Raw genomic sequence first — 19,802 nt, forward strand, 5'->3', positions numbered from 1 at the left:
GAGAGGTGGAGGAAGAGAGAGGGAAAATACAGGAGACGTTCTCATCTCTCATTATCTTGCTGAGAGCTTTGATGTTTTCCTGAGAGAAATGCATGATTTAAGCAACTCAGCTCTGTTGTGTGCGTGTGTGTGGTTGTGTGTGCATGTGTGTGCTTGGTGCCTGTTTGTTTGGATTCTTATGTGTGTGGGTGCATGTGTGTATTTATGCTAAGGTGTTTGTATTGTTTCTCAGAAGGTCATTGATCTCCAGCGTTGCCTTTGCCCCGGCTGATCTCTTACAGGATTTACAGGAAACAGTGAGATCAGGATGAATAATTAACATCTAAAAGCCTCAAACTGCTTCTACCCCAAAACTCCTCTGCCATCCCCCTCTTCTCCCTTCTCCTCTCCCTTCTCCTCTCCTCTCCCTTCTCCTCTCCTCTCCTCTCCCTTCTCCTCTCCTCACCCTTCTCCTCTCCCTTCTCCTCTCCTCTCCTCTCCTCTCCTCTCCTCTCCTCTCCTCTCCTCTCCTCTCCCTTCTCCTCTCCTCTCCTCTCCTCTCCTCTCCTCTCCTCTCCTCTCCTCTCCTCTCCTCTCCTCTCCTCTCCTCTCCTCTCCTCTCCTCTCCTCTCCCCTCCCCTCCCCTCCCCTCCCCTCCCCTCCCCTCCCCTCCCCTCCCCTCCCCTCCCCTCCCCTCCCCTCCCCTCCCCTCCCCTCCCCTCCCCTCCCCTCCCCTCCCCTCCCCTCCCCTCCCCTCCCCTCTCCTCTCCTCTCCTCTCCTCTCCTCTCCTCTCCCTTCTCCTTTCTCCTCTCCCCTCCCTTGTTCTTTCCTGTCTTAACCTCTGCCCTGCCTTCCTCTTCTCAATCTGTTAATGTCAGGTCTGTGCCACCAACCAGAGCCCCCCCCCCCCCCTTAGGGATTGTAGACTTACTGTCACCTCATCCATTCCTGACAATCATCCTCAGCCAAACACTGAATGCTATGGGCTGGATGTGAGGCACTGTTGGTCTGTCCTGCACTACTTCATGAGGCTTCTGACTGCTTTGCCTTTAGGTAATGCTACTGGGTTCACAGTCTATATTGTATCCATGATCACTCATCTGGTATCCTGGTAGTGTGTGTTCAGCATCATGGGTATGCCTGCAGAGGGCCTGGATGAAAAGTGTGTTTGTGTGTGTGTGTGTGTGTGTGTGTGTGTGTGTGTGTTGGCGGCCAGTCCAGAAACCAGCTGCTCAGAGGTAATGTAATGAAGGCCAGGGTTCCATTAGACCTCTCTTCCTGTAGAAGCTCATCACACCATTCCCAGAGGACAGAGATAGAGAGATGGATAAAGAGAGAGAGATGGATAAAGGGAGAGAGATGGATAAAGGGAGAGAAAGATGGATAAATAGAGAGAGATGGAGACAGAGAATGGATTGGAAGGCAGAGTAGAGTAGAACCCAGCAGAGTAAAGTGGAGAGCAGAGTTGAGAGAACACAGTAAATGTCAGAGGCTGCAGTGTAACCTGAGCCACTAGCACATCAGGACCTTATGCTCTGCAAGACGAGGGAGAGGGAGGGAGAGGGAGCGAGAGGGGCGGGGGAGAAAGAGAGAAAGGAGAGATGACTATGAGAGAGGAAGGAAGAGAAAAGGAGGGTGTTTATTGGATAGAAATCTGATCCAATAGTAAGCTAAAGCTACACGACAGACCGTCTCATACAAACACTAACCTGGAGAAGATGGACAAATGGAAGTAGTACTCTTTCAAAGTATTGTGGTAGGCAGTGGCACAGGTGTGTGTTTTCAGACAGAAACACAAGCCCAGCCATTGGGAGAGAGCCACATCTCTCCAGGACACACAATGAGCAGAGAGAGGCTGCTATTTTTAGGTCTGTATAAGCGTTCTTACGACGCCGATGTCACGATGTCTCTCTCTTTCTCTCTTTAAACCTGTCAGTGTTTCCCTCCTTTCCACTTTTGCTTTCCTGAATTACTTGTTCTGTTCCCTTTCACCGCTCTCTCTCTCTAGTCTTCCTTCTCTTCTCTCTCTCTCCTCATCCCTCGCTTCATCCATCTTTCCCACTTCAGGACATACCAGACTTTACATCCTGCTCCTATACCATTGATTTTCAGGAAACTACCAACTACGTTACTTTTGGGCTGTCAACAAACTCTACCAACTATAGCCACAGTGCCCAGCATGTGTCCTCCCCACCAGAGTAGAGCTCCAGGACCGAGGTACAGGCCACTGCACAAAACATACAGCTGGCTTGATGTTCCTAGGGTGATACATTCACTATATATGTGGAGGGGTCATTCTGCTCATGCAAACACAAGCAAGCATGACATTAGACACAAACAAGACACAAAAATACATTGCTCAATTGTTTGGCGTATTCCTGTGGTGAAAGCTGAACGCCCACATATCAACATAAATACACCTGCTCGCTAGGCATACACAAACACATAGCCTACGCCCAGAACACTTAACACACACATTCACCATCAACACACGCAAACACACTGCACTGTGTTCTTGCTCGCTGTGATTCAAATTACAGTCAATATTTATAATGTAATATAATGTATAACATCTAATGAGCATTGCTCCTTTTTGGAAAGGATAGTGAAAGTGTGTGTGTGTGTGGCCCACCAATCCATTACTAGAATTGAATTAGACTGAGAGACTGCTAGACAGTAAACAACACTTCCACCCACCATCTCTATCTAACACACACGCAGACACCTGCAGACTTATTCCACAGTTTAGCGGCGGGATAGGGGGTTCGGGACGGTGCTAAAAGTGCGCACTCCGCTAGCCCGTAAGTCTACGAACACAATTAGCCGATCGGAACATGCAGTCCACGATCAAGTACACCCTGCACTCTCACTGCAGCTATCGCGTCAGACTGATCAAGGATGCCAACTGTTATGTTTACTTCTCAGATGCTGAATAATGTGGATATGTCGACGCTATTATCCCAGAGCATTGGACAACCTGTGTCAGCACCTTGTATTTTGTTACATTGTGTTCAGCATATTGTCTTAATCGGCCCTACATCCTGCCCGGATGTGATAATTTTATACAAAGGCAGTAGTCCAAGCTAATAAATACATTGATTTAAAATTGGTTATGCGGAGGCCTATTATGTCCTAATCACTGTATACCCATATACGGAGCAGGCTAAAAGATGTGGTAACCAGGACAACGCCTTTTACTATCCTCCTCCCGCTGTATCGCATGCAGCACGAGAGGCAGGCGGTGCGCAGGGGCAGTTGTTTTCGCACTATGCATTCGGTCGACTGGCTAGTAGCTGCTGGTAGTGTAAGTGTATTGGCGTGTACGAACCTGCCGTATGCGGGTGTGGACTGACGGGGGTGCTCCTTCTGGCGATGTGTTGTTCGAAGAGGCCATTTTCACGTCTCGGTCGGAGCCGCTCCTGCCGCTACTTTCTCCGGGGCTCCTTGACATTCTGTCTCGGTCACGGGTGGTGGCGTGATGGTCTGAAAGTGTCCTACAGCCAGAGCTGTCTGGGATTTTCCAGGCCTTACAGTACAGACGGATCGGCGAAGCTTCTATTCATTCTGCCTTTTAAACAAAAGTGTCTGAAATAGAAATAGGCTATGTATAGAGGGAGAGTCAACCTATTCTATCCCGAAGTGCGCCCGAATGTGCGGCGTGTATGTGAGTGCGCCTTGGTGCGGTCCCCTGATTCTCCGCAGGAGACTGTTTAGGCTCCTGTTTTTCTTTCTCTCTCCCCTCCCTCCTTCTCTGCTCTGCACCAGCTGGTATCGTTAGAGGACGGGTTGCCAGTGGTAAGAGTTAGGGGTTGTGGAGAGCGGGTGCTCAGTAAACGAGAACGATGAGATCACCACTGGATTCTGTACGAGAAGAATCCCATGCACGTTTGGGGCAGGGCTACTTCCAATGGTCGGGAATAGTATACCGCCACCCCTCCCTTTCTTTTTTCAATTTCAACCATGGTCTGGGTCTGGGAGTTTTCAGGGCCAACAGTGGAGGATGGAGGATGACAGGGCAGAATCAATAAGTCCGCTCCCCACACTGACACGAGCTCCCTATTTCATCTCAACCATACTGTGTACGGAATACCAGACGGGGTTGGGTCCCAGCGCAGAGCGCAGATTTAATTAGAATAGTTGGACAGGCAATGATCGGTACGGGTAGCCAATACAGGTGATCCAAAACGGAGAATATGAAAGTAGCCAAGGTCAGGAACAGTACACAGATATTAACAAGGCTCGGACTGAACTAGAAACAAGAGAAATACTTCGTACCGTGACCGGACAATACACAAACGGACACTTAAATATTAAGACCCTAAATGAGACACAGGTGCAGGCAGCCGATAAACGCTCTGGCGTTACACATGCACAGCAAATGGCTGTTGTATTAAGCTAGCTAGTGTTTTCATTAGCATTGATAGAACCGAAACACATATTCTGACTTGATGCAGAGTGATACTGGGGATTTGCTGTAAGAGCATCAACATGTAAAATGTCAGAGCAGAGCATGTAAAATGTCAGACAAAGCAAAGAGATATAGAGGATGGTGGTGATAGGCGTTCCCACCCTCTGTCCTCAAACACTAGTCACTGGTTCCTTTTCTGATGCTGATGGTCATATTCTAGAGCATAGGCCTCTGAGTATTCAAATATGGCTGTGTAACCTCTCTGTGAACATATTTAAGGCTATTGGCTACATGGATGTGGGGCTGTGTTTGGCCTTTACCTGGGTTGTTGTTCCCTGAATGTTCAGTAGAGGGTCATTATTTCAGGACTAAAAGCAGCTTCTAAGTTGACTGGCAGTAGAAACACACAAGTTCCATCAGTGAATGCTGGTCTGTGAAACTGACAACCCATTATAGGGGATATAACATAACAGGATGCAGAACTATTAAGCAAAAATTAAGACGGAGAGAAAACAAATGAGTGGATGGACAAATCAAGTTGTGCTGACTGTCTTTCTCTTCATCTCCTCAGGTTGCCAAGCTGGCTGTTTAAGGCACACTTAAACATGTATTTGAGGGGTGTCCCAGTGGCTCACTGGGTAAGAGGCGAGTGCATACCATTAAGGCTAATGCCGCAGGGCCCTGGGTTGAATCTGGTTCCGGCCATGCACATCCTCTTCTGTCTCTCTCCAACTGTTCTATCAAAGAACCAAAGAGGCCAAAAGACGACCTTTACAAAAACAGAGGTGGTCTGTCGGGGGCGTGGAGCTCCTTCAGCCCTCCAGGGGGTGTTCTGTGGAGAAGAGAAAAGTGCACTCTAAACTCAAGAGTTCCAATGTGAAGGCACTGAGTCACTGCGATGAGGCACTGTCTCCATTCTCTTAAGATAAATGGAGGCCATTAGGTGTTATACGATTCTATTGAATATTTTTCTGTGACAGAGTAAATAGCAGTATTGAAGCTTGTATGACAGAGTATTTATTCATTTAATGTCCTCCTCTCTTTTTTTCTCTGCAGACCTGCAGTGGTGCGGCTGACATCAAACATTGCCCTCTATCTGTACGTTAAGGTACAGGTGTTTGTGCTCCAAGTGACAGTCCCGTCCTTTCTTGGACTTAATGTCTTCATCCAGACCACCAGGAGGCAGCAGCACAAAGGGTCAACACAATCCTTTGGTGTTTCCACATTTCACAGCCTAACAATGATAGAATACATCCTGTTTTATCATTTTATATAACATATTCTGAGATTACTCTTTCCTTTTACTGATACTGCTGCTGAACCATGTCCATAACCACTTCTATGTGCAATATTTATTATGTAATTACGTGCAATAATATTACGTGCAATGTTTTCTTACGTGCAATAACTTGGCTGTATGTCACTCATTACATGTTCATAGCAGCTGCCACCACACTTACTCACACTTAACTCTCACTTACTTTATATATTAATATATTATTTATTTACTATTTTATACCATAAAGATCCTTATCTTCATATTTTATAGGACTCCCTGTATCTTGTATATTTAAATTGTACTCTGAATGCTGTTCTGTACCCTGCTGCTGTTGTAAGATGTAATTTCCCCACTGTGCGACAAATTTTATTATTTTATGGTGTCATTTTACCCATTTAAATAATGTACTATTGCACTATTGACTAGTGAAACCACATGAAATGTAATACGAATGATTTCTTTTTTTTGTGAATTCACCTACTTATTTTTTTGTTGTTGACACAATTGTCAATTTGTTACAACAGCAAACAGCATTTGATCTTCTGAGAAATCATTAATTATTAGGTTTTGACCACTTGAAGGTGCCATACTGTCTTTAACAGGTACCATGATCACTAACCAATACAACCTGCTTCCCTGATAATAGTTAGGCCATCCTCGTGTCTCCTGAAACTCTTCCTGCAACACACATAATGGATGAGAAACCTTAAAAAATAGAATACTTTATTAGGCATCTACACACAGGCACAAACCCCACTGAAAACAGTACCAAAACAACACCAACAAACAATGACAGTGATGGAGAGTCCACGAAACCATCTTCTTTCTGATCTCCTGCTCCTCCTCCTGCTGCTCCTCCTGCTGCTCCTTCTGCTGCTCCTCCTGCTGCTCCTCCTGCTGCTCCTCCTGCTGCTGCTCCTGCTGCTGCTCCTCCTGCTGCTGCTCCTGCTGCTGCTCCTCCTGCTCCTGCTCCTCCTGCTCCTGCTCCTCCTCCTCCTCCTCCTGCTCCTCCTCCTCCTGCTCCTCCTCCTCCTGCTCCTCCTCCTCCTGCTCCTCCTCCTCCTGCTCCTCCTCACACGGGGGCGAGTTGGTCGAGGTTGTCACGAGAGCGGCAGGACAGATGTGTCTCCAGGATGTCCCCAAACAGGGTCCGGCCCAGCAGGCTGTAGGCCAGGGGCAGCAGCTGGCGGATCACCTTGTAGAGGTACTGGAGAGCAGAAGCAGCCCACACTAAAGTCATTATACTGGATCATACTGATACACCTCCTTACAGATGCAAAACGACTCAAGGGACTCTTTACTGTTTAAGTATGACAGAAAGAAGGAACTTCCTCAAAGTTATGGACCTGCGTCTGAGAGAAGGCTGGCTATTGTGTGCTGCGAGTGTGTGGGTGAATGAAAGACGAGTTTCTGACATGAGCGTTGGATGATACTGACGTGAGAGCCGTAGCAGAAGAGGTCAATGCCCAGCTCGTAGCCCATGCCGTAGTCACACTCATCGTTGGCGAACTGGACAAACGTGATCATCTCCTGGAGCGGCGCGAAGGACTTCATCCTCTCCTCGTCATCACAGGCCTCAGCGATGGCCTTGCAGATCCTTTTCAGCCCCGCTGAGCAAGCAGGGAAAGGAACGGGAGGTCAAATATAGCCCGTATATTAACACTGTGGTCATATATTTACACTTCTCACCACTGACATGATGTCATTTAGTTCTCATTTCTTTTTGGTCCTAATAACACGTAATAATCTAAATCTCAGATTTCATCTAACCTTTCCCACATCAGTTATTTTCATCCAACACAGGCGCAGCTATTGGATAAAACAGCTCAACTACTGTACGGTCACTGTTTCTCTTCAAACAGTATACAATAAGGATGAGGATACAGTATACACAGTATCCTTATCAAACAGACTGCCATATTCTGTCTTGCCACATCCAGGTCTGAGGCACAGAATCCCTGGGGGGTTCTGACACCTTACCGTCTGTCTCGGGCAGCTCCCGGTATCCAACGTCATTCTTGTCCACAGGGACTACGATGCCTGCACCGTGGAACGTCTTGGTGACCACCTGGGGGGTGAGGGGAGTTCAGGATCAGGGCCCTTTATGTCTGTACTAGTGTATCAATGTACTATACTCGCAAACTGCAGGTACACAAGTGCATCTAAGTCAGAGGGTGATGAGGGATAGGGTGTCCAGCCTGTGACAAACTGGTAGTAGTCATTGTAGAATGACTAGTAATACAAGAGCAAGTAGGAATGTTTGCTAGCGCCCATCATGTCTGCCTACCTTCTTGTCCCTCAGTTTCATGGCTTTGGTTTTCTGCTCCTTAGAGAAGCTCAGAGCCTCCATCTTCTCCTTCAGCCCAGCCTCCAGAGAGTCCAGAGCTGCGCCCCCTTCCTTAGCCCAGCCCCGGTTTTTCCTCTTTTTGGATAGGAACAGGCTGAAATGGAGTAAGGCGATGAAACACATGGGGGAGGGTGAGAAAGCATACAAACTAGGAAAAAGCTGTAATATTGCTCAGTGGGAATTTATAATCACAAGTCGCTTTGATTTAGTAGAATCTGTGATGACCGATGAGGTGTCATAGCTGTTCTGATACTCACTAGACGGCGGCAAACACATTGTCCCCCATCTGGGTGATGGTACATCCCTTCTTGGCTTCGTTCTCTCCAACCAAAGCAGGCAAGGAGTCTGGAGAATCTCTACAAAACAGGGAGACAGTTAAGACACCAGAGTGTGAAATACACAGCTGGAGTCACAACCAGGTCAGTCAGTAAAGTGAGCCCCTTCCCACTGTGTGCTACAGTAGCTAACGTGCAGTAGTCAAGTGGTGCAGAGTAGCTTACCTGTAATAGCCCATGTGGTGCTGGTTGTCCATGCTCCCCTGTAGTATGGTCTGCAGCTCTGGGGGGTCGTAATAGTACCTCCAGTGGAGGTGGAAGTTAGGCTGGTGCTTGGATGAGCTTCTGTGGGCCTCCGCCAGGATGTCAAATGGGCCAACCAGACGCAAACCCAGGGTGTCCATCAAAGCCTCTAAAGAGAGACAGCAAGATGGGGAGAAAGGAGTCGAGCAGAAAAATGATCAGTAAAATCGGACTTTCTGCTCCATCAATGAAGCTACCTGGTGCTACTTCAGTCTAGTGACGACAGGATGCTTAGCTATATGGTAATGTGTGCCTCGATACAGCTCAGGTGCCAGAAAAGTCCTTCTTTAAGGTTGTGTACTGTTTTGATGAATAAAAGCAGACTCATTCTACACTCAAATCGATGTAGGGTAGTTGGGTCAATATGTACTCAATGAAAAACGTCACAGAGTGTTTACAGCCTTTTTGGTTTTGTAAACGGTTAACTTACCCCGAGGGTTGTCTGGTCGCAGACACCGGCAAAAATCCCAAAAGTGGTAAAAGTCTTCCGGCATCCTAAGTTTATAATGCTGCTCCACCTCCTCTCTCAATTCCGAACGCACCTCGGACAGGGGTCTTCCATCGTTTTCTGATCGTGCTTTTTTAAGCTCCCCATCGGTTGACTCCTACCAAGAACAATAAGGGTGAAAAATATGGTTGACTAGTAAGTACATTTTACGGCTCAACGGGATGCTGTTAAGTACAAGAATTAAGCACACCTCGTTTGGTAGGAGTATTGGTAGGAGTCTAACTAGCTAGTTAGATCGATACAGTACACTACTCTAGCGAGAGGGAAAACAGTTGATGGTTACAAGATAGCCGATACTGCTTCGGAATACAAGTTCATGAATCCATCTTTCCATTCTTTGTCGGACACGTTAAAGCTTGACCATAACTACAGTAGTTACATTAAGATAATTAATAGGGCGTGCAGATCATGTAGGCTATGCATGTAGTTAGCTTATAGAGCTGACTCTATATACACTATATGTATATGCCAGTTAGCTAAATTAAGAAAAAACAGCAGCTGTATAATGTACAGTAACTATCTATTTTACAACAAACATTTATCAACTACTGAATATCCACAACAGCAAACAATACTAGCCAACTGTTGTAGCTCTTAGAGCTAGGCTTCTGCAGTCAAGTATGTCAGGCTACACTAGTTAGTAGCGTGCAGCAAAGACTAAGCTCGGTTGGACAAGCTAGCACAGATACGCTCTGCTTATTGAGAAAACTGGCTACGGATCCAATTCGGTAGCCCACGATAAAGCATACTATCTGGGTAGTCAGTGTGCTAGGTCCATCTTGCTACTACTAGCTTGTTTAGCATTGCATTTGGTCGCTTGCCTTGATGTCATGCCGCTGGCTAAGCGATACATTAGCACTGACTGACAAAGCGGGACCACTGCCATGTTGACCAGAAGGGAGACCCACGCGACAACCTCTTGACATTTGTGAATATACAAATATTGTATTATTGCACGACAGTCACTGAAATCCGTACAGGGTCATGCATCCTATTTATTTATATAAAAAACACAGATACCTGCAGAGTGGCTTTGAGTTTTCTCTTCCCGCGCCCTGTCATATTCTGTCCTCTTCAGTCTTCTCTGTCAGTCAGCCGTCTCGTGCTTCCTGCTGGCTGCAAAGTCGAGTTAATAAGATAAGAATACTATTGCGCCACACTGTGGCACAATACAAATTGAAACGTCAACAAGGCAACTTTCATGTAATGGGAAGCAACACTTAAAAATGTTGACAACATAAATGTACGACTAATATATCAGGACAACCACCACAAATCTAATGCAACTTCGGACAGACCGTTTCAGATACGCGTCTGATTAGTGTATTAACAATGCACCTTTGAATGCATAGTCATCCAATCATACATAATACCCACCAGTCAGTGGGTCGTAGATAAACATTATTTTCACTCATCTTTATTATCCTGACAATCAGTTATGATTTACAATGTGCTGTAATGATATGAAATAAAACAATAGTATTACAAATCAATCATCACATAAGCTGGCCAATGAAAACCAATAAGCCCAATATAAGAAATACAATATTTTTTATTTGAACATACCGCATTAGCTATACACATTATTACAATGTTCATTCAAGCAGCTTATTTCTGACAAAGCGATTGCCCTTTAAGACAGACTTTAAGGCTTGGTGAAACGGGGGCCATGAATAAAGAGACTGTTATTGTCTTAGCTGTGGATGTAGACATGAGATGCCTGAGAAAGGTTTCTCTGAACTGTCTATATTTATACCACATCATTCAAGGTGGTGTAACGTCAAAGCATTTCTAGGCCCCCTCCTTCTTTCTAGGCCCTTCCCAGCTGTGTTCCTTGGAGCCCATCAGAGTTTGGAATGATCGGCGAAATACATGACTCCTGCTTTTCCACCCTTATTCACTAACATGGAAGTTCCATTCTGGTTTGTGCACCAAAGTTTGAACCGTTCTGAGCATTTCATTTTTTATCCTGGAGTACACATGGACAATGAATTGATTCCTAATTTGAGAGAATGAGAGACACCGGTGCCTGACGTTCCTGACAAATCCAGATATTGTTTTGTGTTACATACTATGTGTATATTATAAACTGTTAACTGTACATACAGGAAATCGACCGTACACTAAAAACTACAATGGAAATACATGTAAAAGCTGTTCATTGGAACATGTACAGAAGCTACATTGTTTTACTCTCTGTTATTAAAGTCAGAGGGAGGGACATTTGGCAGTGGACTGAGCCTTGTGCTGAAGGCGAGAGAGAGATGAAGTAACATTATTATTTCTCTTATCCACCCTCTCCTCCTACTTTTAACGCTCCTTCTCCTCCTCCCTTCCTTTACCCCCTCTTCCTTTCATTCATACTTCGCCCGCTACCTCACCTTCGCTACCCTTTTCTCTTCTTTATTCTAACTCCCCCTCTTCCTTTTCCATCTCGGTGAGGTGCTGCCAGTTCTCTCTGTTCTGCCTGCAGCCATCCAGCAGAGGAGAGCAGGATGTAAACATTTCAGAGAGAGCCTGGAGTAGAGAGGGGGAGAGTGGTGGGGAGGTTGTCAAGCATAGACATAAGGGTTCACATTTGAATACAAACACACACACACATATACACACACACACACACACACACACACACACACACATACAAACCTTTCCCTTAGTCAAGGCTTTGATTGGACACTTAAGTCAAGTGATTCTGTAACAAGAAAAGTGTTTATGTACTACCTACACACCTGGTAGAGGGGATGACAGATGCTGTCAATGTAGTCCACCTGCATGTGGGGGAGCCGTGTGCTGTTGTCTCTGTCCATCACAGCCTGGGAACAGACACCAAACACAGACACTCACTAGAGACCCACACTCTGGGAACATCCTTCATTTATTTAAGTAGGTCTTTTACCTACAGTACTTCTTTTACCTTTCTTTCTATTTCTACCTCTCATGCACCATCCTACCAAACTTACTTGGAAATAAACCATATTCTGATTCTGATTGGGTTTGAATAAATATATATATATATATATACATAGATATATTAAATCTCTGACACAACACCACGCAGTGATACCAGTAGAGAAAGAGTCTGACTTACTATTGGTTTAATATTGAAATTGTGCTTCTCTCTGTCTCCTTGTGCAAAAAACTCTTTGGCAACAAGGCCTGCGATCTGTGGAGAGCAAGAAAAGGTTAAGTGAGGTGTGTGTGTGTGTGCGAGAGAGAAAGAGAGAGATGTTTGTTTACCTTCCTCTGAACAGGCCAGGGCTTTGCAATGGCACATATGTCGCTAGCTGTCATCAGCATGGACCTGTGACACACAAACACACCCGTAAACACACACAATATCATTAGGTCTAAAAGTGACTGGTAATGTTCTTAAACGCCTATTATTTTGACTTCCTATATGTTGTGTAATACAGATGAGACTCCTCACCTGAGTAGGTCTCTGTGTTTCTCGTTTTCCCAACACACCCCACCTGTCCTGGATAGAGCAAAGAACTCTGCTCTCCTCCTGATACAGTCCATGAAAACAGAGGTCAGAGGAGAACAACAGGACACACACGTAACACTCAACACAAAGCAGAAACACAGGACTGACTACAATGTCCGACAATGGACAATACAGCCAGGGGTAGGAGCAGAGGGACTTACTCGACAAAGACGGCCAGGTCAGTAGCCAGGATGGCCCCCTCGATCATGGCCAGCAGTGCCTGGTAGTCCTCCTGGGAGAGGCCACTCAAGATCTGGCTGCCCTGAGGGGTGGAGGGGTGAGGGAAGCTTGTTAGTAGAGTGGAGGAGAAAATCCATAATGGCTTTAGATGGATGGAAAGGAAGAAAGGATGGGTGGATGGACGGGTGGATGGACTGATATGTGGACAGACATGTGGATGGTGCGGGAGAAATGAAATGATTTATGTTGATCCTAATCAGTAGAACAAGTCTTACCTTATCTTACCCACCCTCCCAAAAAAATTGTATTCTTATATTACTACATTGATTAAAGTTGGATGGAAGACAAATACAGTTTGATGGAAGAAGTCTCACCGGATTGTTGAGGATGAACAGACAGAGGGCGTAGTGGTGGTGCTCCAGAGATGAGTGGCCATACAGCTGAGCAATAGGCTGCTGGCTCCTGAAAGACAGACACATGGAGGGAGGGAGAGACTGAGAGATGGAAGTGAAAGATGAGGAGATATGAAAGAAGTGAAAGAAGAGAGAATAAGAGGTGGAGACAGAGGTGGAGGCCTACCTTTCGATGTAGGAGTTGCCCACTCCTCTATGGTCCACATCATGGTTCAGAGTAGCTATCATTAGGGCTAGAACCTCCAGGCGAGAGAAGTTACCCTGGAAGGAGAGAGAGAAAGAGGTGGGAGGAGAGGTAAAGATAGTTACATTGGCAGCATCATATAATTAAAAGAGAGTTGAGAAAAGATGGCCGTATCTTGTGGTGCAGAACTCTACTGTGGCCTGTCTGCTGTCACACACTCATTTCCTAAAATAACCTTTGACCCTCATCCCCTCTGACCTGAAGTTGCTCCGTGGCCATTAGCATAGCGAACATACACTGGGCGGTGCTCAGGCCATGGCTCCAGTTGTGATAGGGCACGTTGGTCCGGTAGCATCGCCTCACACTCAGCACCCACTGGCACAGATTCTGGACCAGAGGGAGGGGAGGAGGAGGGGGGAGAATGATATAGAGAGACAGAGAAAGAGAGAATGTGAGACGTAACAATAATGGCATACAATGAGTAGAGAAGAGATGACAAAAAACTAAAAGCAATATGTTACACCTGAGGGAAGACAGCCATACCTTGTAGTCTATATTGAAGTCCTGGACTAGGTTTAGGTCTAGGAACATCCGTACTGTGGCCTGCATGGTGTCAGCGTCTGATAGGGCAAAATCTGTGAAGCTGAACTCCAGAATGTGCAGTGATTGGGCAGAAGGGATGGACACTTTCTGAAAGAAGACAGTGAGCAAAGAGGTTTAAAGACCAGAAAAAGATACGTAATTTAAAAAAATCAACTAACACAAAAAAACCTTCCCTCTCCCACTGGGGGAAGTGTAGCTTTAGAAGAGGGGAAAAGGGCATGCTGTGATCTTTGTGGTGTCAGAGATGTGGACAGATTAGAGTCAATGGAGAGGACAGATAAGCCTAAGCACCTTTTATATTAAGCTAATCTGCAGCGGCACCTAGAAAAGACAACAACTTCCAGTGAGAGGGATGGAGCAAAGGAGATGGGCAGAGGAAGAGAATGGAACAAGAGATGGAGGGGGGGGGGTTTTCTCATGGAACAATGAGTGATCACCTGCAACGCACAGATCTCCTCGTCTGATGGGGTGATGTGGTGGGACAGAACCTGTGGGGAAGAAAACACAATCCCGCACACACACACACACACACACACACACACACACACACATACACACACACACACACACACATACACACACATACACACACACACACACACACACACACACACACACATACACACACACATACACACACACACACACACACACACACACATACACACACATACACACACATACACACACACACACACATACACACACATACACACACACACACACACACACACACATACACACACACACACACACACACATACATACACACACACACACACACACACACATGTACACCGGCGACAAATAAACAGTTTTAGTGAAGAGAGTGGTTAAGGTCTTCTCTCTGATAAATCTCATGGTATGCATGTGGTCATGTGTGTGTGTGTGTGTGTGTGGGAGTGTCCCACCTCCTTCATGACCTCCAGCCTGGCCCTCAGTCTGTCCATGCTGTGGGCAGTTTGGCTTCTCTGCAGAGCCAGACTGCAGTACACGGCCACATCCTCCAGGAGGCGCTCATCGTAGCCGTTGAAGGCCTCTGGCTCCCCCAACACACGACTCTGCTTCGCCATCAGCTGGCAAACCGCTGAATGACAAAGGTAGAAAAGAGCATTGACAACACCCCAACCATCACGCTGACAACACCTCAACCACCACACTGACAACACCTCAACCACCACACTGACAACACCTCAACCACCACACTGACAACACCTCAACCACCACACTGACAACACTCCAACCACCACACTGACAACACCTCAACCACCACACTGACAACACCTCAACCACCACACTGACAACACCTCAACCACCACACTGACAACACTCCAACCACCACACTGACAACACCTCAACCACCACACTGACAACAATCCAACCACCACACTGACAACACCTCAACCACCACACTGACAACACTCCAACCACCACACTGACAACACCTCAACCACCACACTGACAACACCTCAACCACCACACTGACAACACCTCAACCACCACACTGACAACACCTCAACCACCGCGCTGACAACACCTCAACCATCTTATCAACCTTCTGTGTCTGAGGGATTCCCCAGAGCCAAAGCAGATTTGTTAAGCCAACAACACTGCCTAACAGATCATCTTAGAGGGCTTCTATAGCCAACAACCCTGCCTACGAGATCATCTTAGAGGGTTTGTTAAGCCAGCAACATCGCTCATGAGGGTTAGGTCCTCAGGTAAGACTCTTAGGACAACTGCCAGTGAGTGTAAGCCTTCCTCTTCTGGGTAATCCCCCAGTATCTTTAACATTGGATCAGGTCCAGGCTTTCTCGTCTGTGACCAGGGACCGGTGGAGTGTAGGAACCCCCGGCCTCAGGGGCAGAGGTGAGGCTTTAGGTTATAAAGCATGCGTGTCTATTGGTGTGTTTCTGAGTATTCTGATGGGCAATAACATGATGCTACATGATGCACCTGCTCCAAAAAAACGACTGCATCTAGCAGGATTTGAAACCCTTGACCAGGTGACATACCGATGACATCATGCGTCTTGCTGTTTCTGATTGGGCAGCAGATAAGAGTCCTCACAGGGTCCTGAGTGACATCATGAATGTTGAGCGTCTCCATGGAGCCCAGTACTTTGAGGGCGGGAGCCGAATCTACCTCGGTCATGGCACACTCCCTAAAACCACAACATTCAACTCAGCATTCACTGGTTAAAAGTAAAAGACTGACAAGTATGATGCGATAGCAAACAAGTTCTAGAACCTTCTGAAGATCTGACAAGTTGGTCCCAGCTCCTCACATTCCATTTCAACCACATGGGAGAAGGAATCCTGGGACAAATGACAGGAGGTGTACATTTAGACGTACACTGATTGACTGTTCAAAGACAACAGCAACAGATAGGTCTAAGTGACATGGAATGCTCACACACTGGAAGCTTATCCTTAGTTCACCAGATCTAGTCAAAGCAGCAATTCAACATGCTTTTGTCTGCATATCCTCCGCCCTATTGCAAGGCAGGATGTGACAGCGAACTGCGAGTTTTACCGTGCTTCCCTCCTTCGTGATGAAGAAGGTGCAGTACTGAGCGTGTGTGAAGGGCAGGATGATGGCGGCCATTTTGCCCAACAGCACCTCCAGGGAACGCTGCTCCTCTGAAACCAGACGAGCTAGGTCCATCAGGACCTGTGAGACATACATGCACACGACATTAAAGAAAATCCCTTCATTGAGATGATAAACATTATAGAAGTACAGTGAGGTATGTGTCAAAGGAGAACTGTGACGCTACCTGGCTTCGCCTTGCTTCCTGTCTGGAGCTCTCATACAGCTGGGCGTTGTCCAGAACCATCCCCAACAAACCCATATGATTGGACAGGATCTAAGACAACAACAAACATGACCATGCATCTCTGCCCATGGCTGTATGTGGTGGACTGTGCATAGCTTAGCCACAGACGTGTCTCACCTTCTCATCCAGGTCAGTGAACAGACAGCAGGGTCCATGTCCACTGCTCCTCTTGTTGATAACCAGGGCTGCTCCTACAACCTGCACACACACACACACACACACATATATAGAAAAGTGAGTCAACAACCACTTACACCACTAGAAATGGTCTGCTAACGGCATCAAATGGACATGTGTAAAGTCTGTTATTTGACCTTGTGTCTGTGGTTTTGGATGGGCACACACAGGACACTCTTCAGTCTGTATGCAGGCATCTGATCCATGTGAACACTGAACCTGGGGTCCTGAGGGGGAAACGGAAACACAACATCAATCACCTGGAGACCAGTACCACACCGATCATCTCCCTCCACTTCTCCACCCCTCATCCTCCTCTTCCACACTTTTGTCTCTGCTTTTGCACCCTGTGATCAGGTGAAGCTGGCCATGACCGGGGTCACGTAAAATAACACACACACACACACAAATGCCAGGGATTATGTCACAGTCTGTCTCCGGGCACTGCAAAAGGGGTTACCTTGATCCCTAATCACAGATGGACAGAGGGTTGAAGCTTGAGTGTGTGTGTGTCTCGGTATGTGTGTGTGTGTTTGTGTGTGTGTGTGTGTGTGTGCATGCATGTGCCCTGAAAAAGACAGGTGTCTGTGAGTGAATCAGAATAACCTCTGTGAGCTCTTCTAACAACCACAGGCTGAACAGTACATGGGATATTACGTCTTTACAAGATTAGGGGAATCCCTTGCCACCATGACTACTGTTTTATTATAGAATGCTGTCTAATACAAGATTCCCCTTCCTCCCTGCTATAGATATGTAAAAGGGTTATCTTTGAATGACGGAGGACTGTATCTTAAAGTGAGTTTTAAAAGAGATTCCTTTCCTTCCTGATTGATTCTGACTTTAAATCACTTACTGAATATGATATTACAATTGTACCTCTTAAATATCACAGAAAAAAAACTAAAAAGTGTACTACCTCATAAATGTCCCTGATGTTCAGTGGAAATCCTGTGGCCACCACATATCCCATCATGCCTTTGACCAGCTCCAAGTGGGCTTGGCTTCTTGAGGAATCCCCCTTCCTGGACCCCTTGACCGGCAGGGAGACTACCACCTCCAAGCCACTTCCTCCATCCAGATCCGTCCGCACGAGAGACAGCCAGCAGCATTCAGCTGTCACCACCTCCCCGGCATGCAGCAGGGCACGCCGGCAGAGATCTGTCACGGATCCTACCATGCTCAGGCCTCCGCCCAGAAGCCCCATCATCCACCCACAGCCCTCACCTTGTCCACAGGGCCCAGTCCTCCTTGCGGAGTGGGGGGAGTGAGGGGTCCTGGGGGAACGACTGCCAGAGGGGGTGAGGTTCTGTGGCGTGGGTCTTGAGGGACTGGAGATCCACAGGGAGGGCCTGGACAGGGGGTAGGACTCCCTGCGCCGACCCAGGAGGAGCATGCAGGCATGGGGATTAGAGCAGGGAGTCTTGTGGCCCTCTCTTGAGGATTGAGATGACAGGGCCATCTCCACCATTCTGCCACTCAGCATGTCCCTGGTCACAGAATACCAAATGAGAGTCAACATCATTTAGTAACATGTGTATTTTAGCTTCTTTATGGATGGGATAGGATGAACGTTTAATAATACGTTTTCAAACTAAACCTTCTCACTGCAAGACACACTCAATTTGATTTACAAATGACTAAACGTTGATTTACAATTGACTACATTCTTTGGAAATAGGATATCTTACTCCGAAGTTCTGCGTAAATAGGACCTTGCAAAGTCAGAGTGGTCATCAAGCCAAGCCTCCACTCGGTCGCTCTCCACCCCCTTCCCGAAACCCCATCGATGCGTCTTGGATCGGGGGCTCCACAGTGGTGAGAAAAACCAACCAGCGCTGGTCACTACGGGTTGGTCTTTTTCAGGTACTTGACCGGAGGACCGGTCTCTCCCCGACCTGGAAAAGGCGCGGGGACTCTCTCCATCCACTGCCGCCATAGACTCCAAAGCTTCCGAGTGAAGGCAGGGCATCCCGTTGCTCAAGTACCGCGCAAACAAGTCCACCAAACTCAGTTTGGACAGGAGTAAAAACCACCGGTATAAACGGTAGCCAAAAGACATGAGATGAGGTGACGGAGCAATAGTCACGGTCGCTTCCACCTCTCAGTGAATGCAATGTGTCAACTATTGCGTAAAGGTAATCTTATAAACTTCATTTAGCTGGCCTGGCATGGCCCACTGTTTTATTCTGTCCATTCAGGGAACGGATTAGAGGCCGATCGGACTATAAACGGCGTGGCTAAAACAACGTCTCCAAAATGTCTTACATAAAATATAATAGATTTTAGTCCGGAAATACTTGTGAATATTTGTGAATACTTGTTGCTATAATTAATTCATAATCTAACATACAATACACGAAGCATTATGGATAAAATAGGCCTACATATTTTTATACAACACACCATACGCTACCATATCAATGACATGGACAGATAATCCTTACAATCACAAATCATGGTCAACTGGTAGATGATACCCTAATAATAAAGAATAAAAAAATATTTTATTTGTATTGTACTTTTCTAGTTAGAAAATCGCCAATCTCTGAAAAGATCATGAAATCCTCGCAAAGCTCAATAACTTTTTCAAATGTGTGTTAAAAAATCTACACCAGATCTACACCAGATACACCAATATACACCAGATTATTATAATAGTGTCTGGCCTCCTTCTACACCCTTTATGTTTTCAATTAAGTTTTAAACAAGATGATAGAAAATCGCTAATCTCTGAAATATCATGAAATCCTCGCAAAACTCCATACATTTTTTCAAAATTGTACTGAAAAATCTCAAATATACACCAGATTATTCTAATA

General features: G+C 46.3%; 3 protein-coding genes across 3 annotated transcripts in view; all 3 read right to left on the reverse strand.

Moving 5' to 3' along the window:
• The window catches only part of ank2a (ankyrin 2a, neuronal), a 64,449-nt gene extending 61,018 nt beyond the window's left edge, over positions 1–3,431 (reverse strand). The window contains exon 1 of the mRNA XM_084687010.1: positions 3,309–3,431. Within this exon, the coding sequence (XP_084543136.1) occupies positions 3,309–3,431 (123 nt within the window). The remainder of the gene's footprint in view (positions 1–3,308) is intronic.
• Positions 3,432–6,373: 2,942 nt separating this feature from the next.
• hpf1 (histone PARylation factor 1) lies at positions 6,374–10,274 on the reverse strand. The gene is made up of 8 exons (XM_084687008.1): positions 10,121–10,274; positions 9,023–9,197; positions 8,515–8,701; positions 8,272–8,370; positions 7,955–8,108; positions 7,648–7,735; positions 7,105–7,277; positions 6,374–6,874 (listed from the first exon to the last, which is right to left on the reverse strand). The coding sequence occupies exons 1-8, from the start codon at positions 10,160–10,162 to the stop codon at positions 6,740–6,742; spliced, it is 1,053 nt and encodes a 350-aa protein (XP_084543134.1). The 5' UTR covers positions 10,163–10,274; the 3' UTR covers positions 6,374–6,739.
• A 1,229-nt stretch (positions 10,275–11,503) lies between these two features.
• Positions 11,504–19,042, reverse strand: pde5aa (phosphodiesterase 5A, cGMP-specific, a). The gene is made up of 20 exons (XM_084687011.1): positions 18,672–19,042; positions 17,900–18,470; positions 17,118–17,207; positions 16,921–17,001; positions 16,744–16,833; positions 16,500–16,637; positions 16,215–16,282; positions 15,980–16,128; positions 14,876–15,051; positions 14,402–14,452; positions 13,905–14,051; positions 13,620–13,748; positions 13,344–13,438; positions 13,139–13,226; positions 12,746–12,846; positions 12,528–12,605; positions 12,338–12,401; positions 12,189–12,263; positions 11,830–11,913; positions 11,504–11,617 (listed from the first exon to the last, which is right to left on the reverse strand). Exons 1-20 carry the CDS (start codon positions 19,040–19,042, stop codon positions 11,504–11,506), a joined length of 2,760 nt encoding a protein of 919 aa, XP_084543137.1.
• Between the last annotated feature and the right edge of the window lie 760 nt (positions 19,043–19,802).

Source organism: Hypomesus nipponensis, chromosome 22 (assembly GCF_054491055.1).
Source record: "Hypomesus nipponensis isolate SF chromosome 22, ASM5449105v1, whole genome shotgun sequence".
Taxonomy (NCBI): domain Eukaryota; kingdom Metazoa; phylum Chordata; class Actinopteri; order Osmeriformes; family Osmeridae; genus Hypomesus; species Hypomesus nipponensis.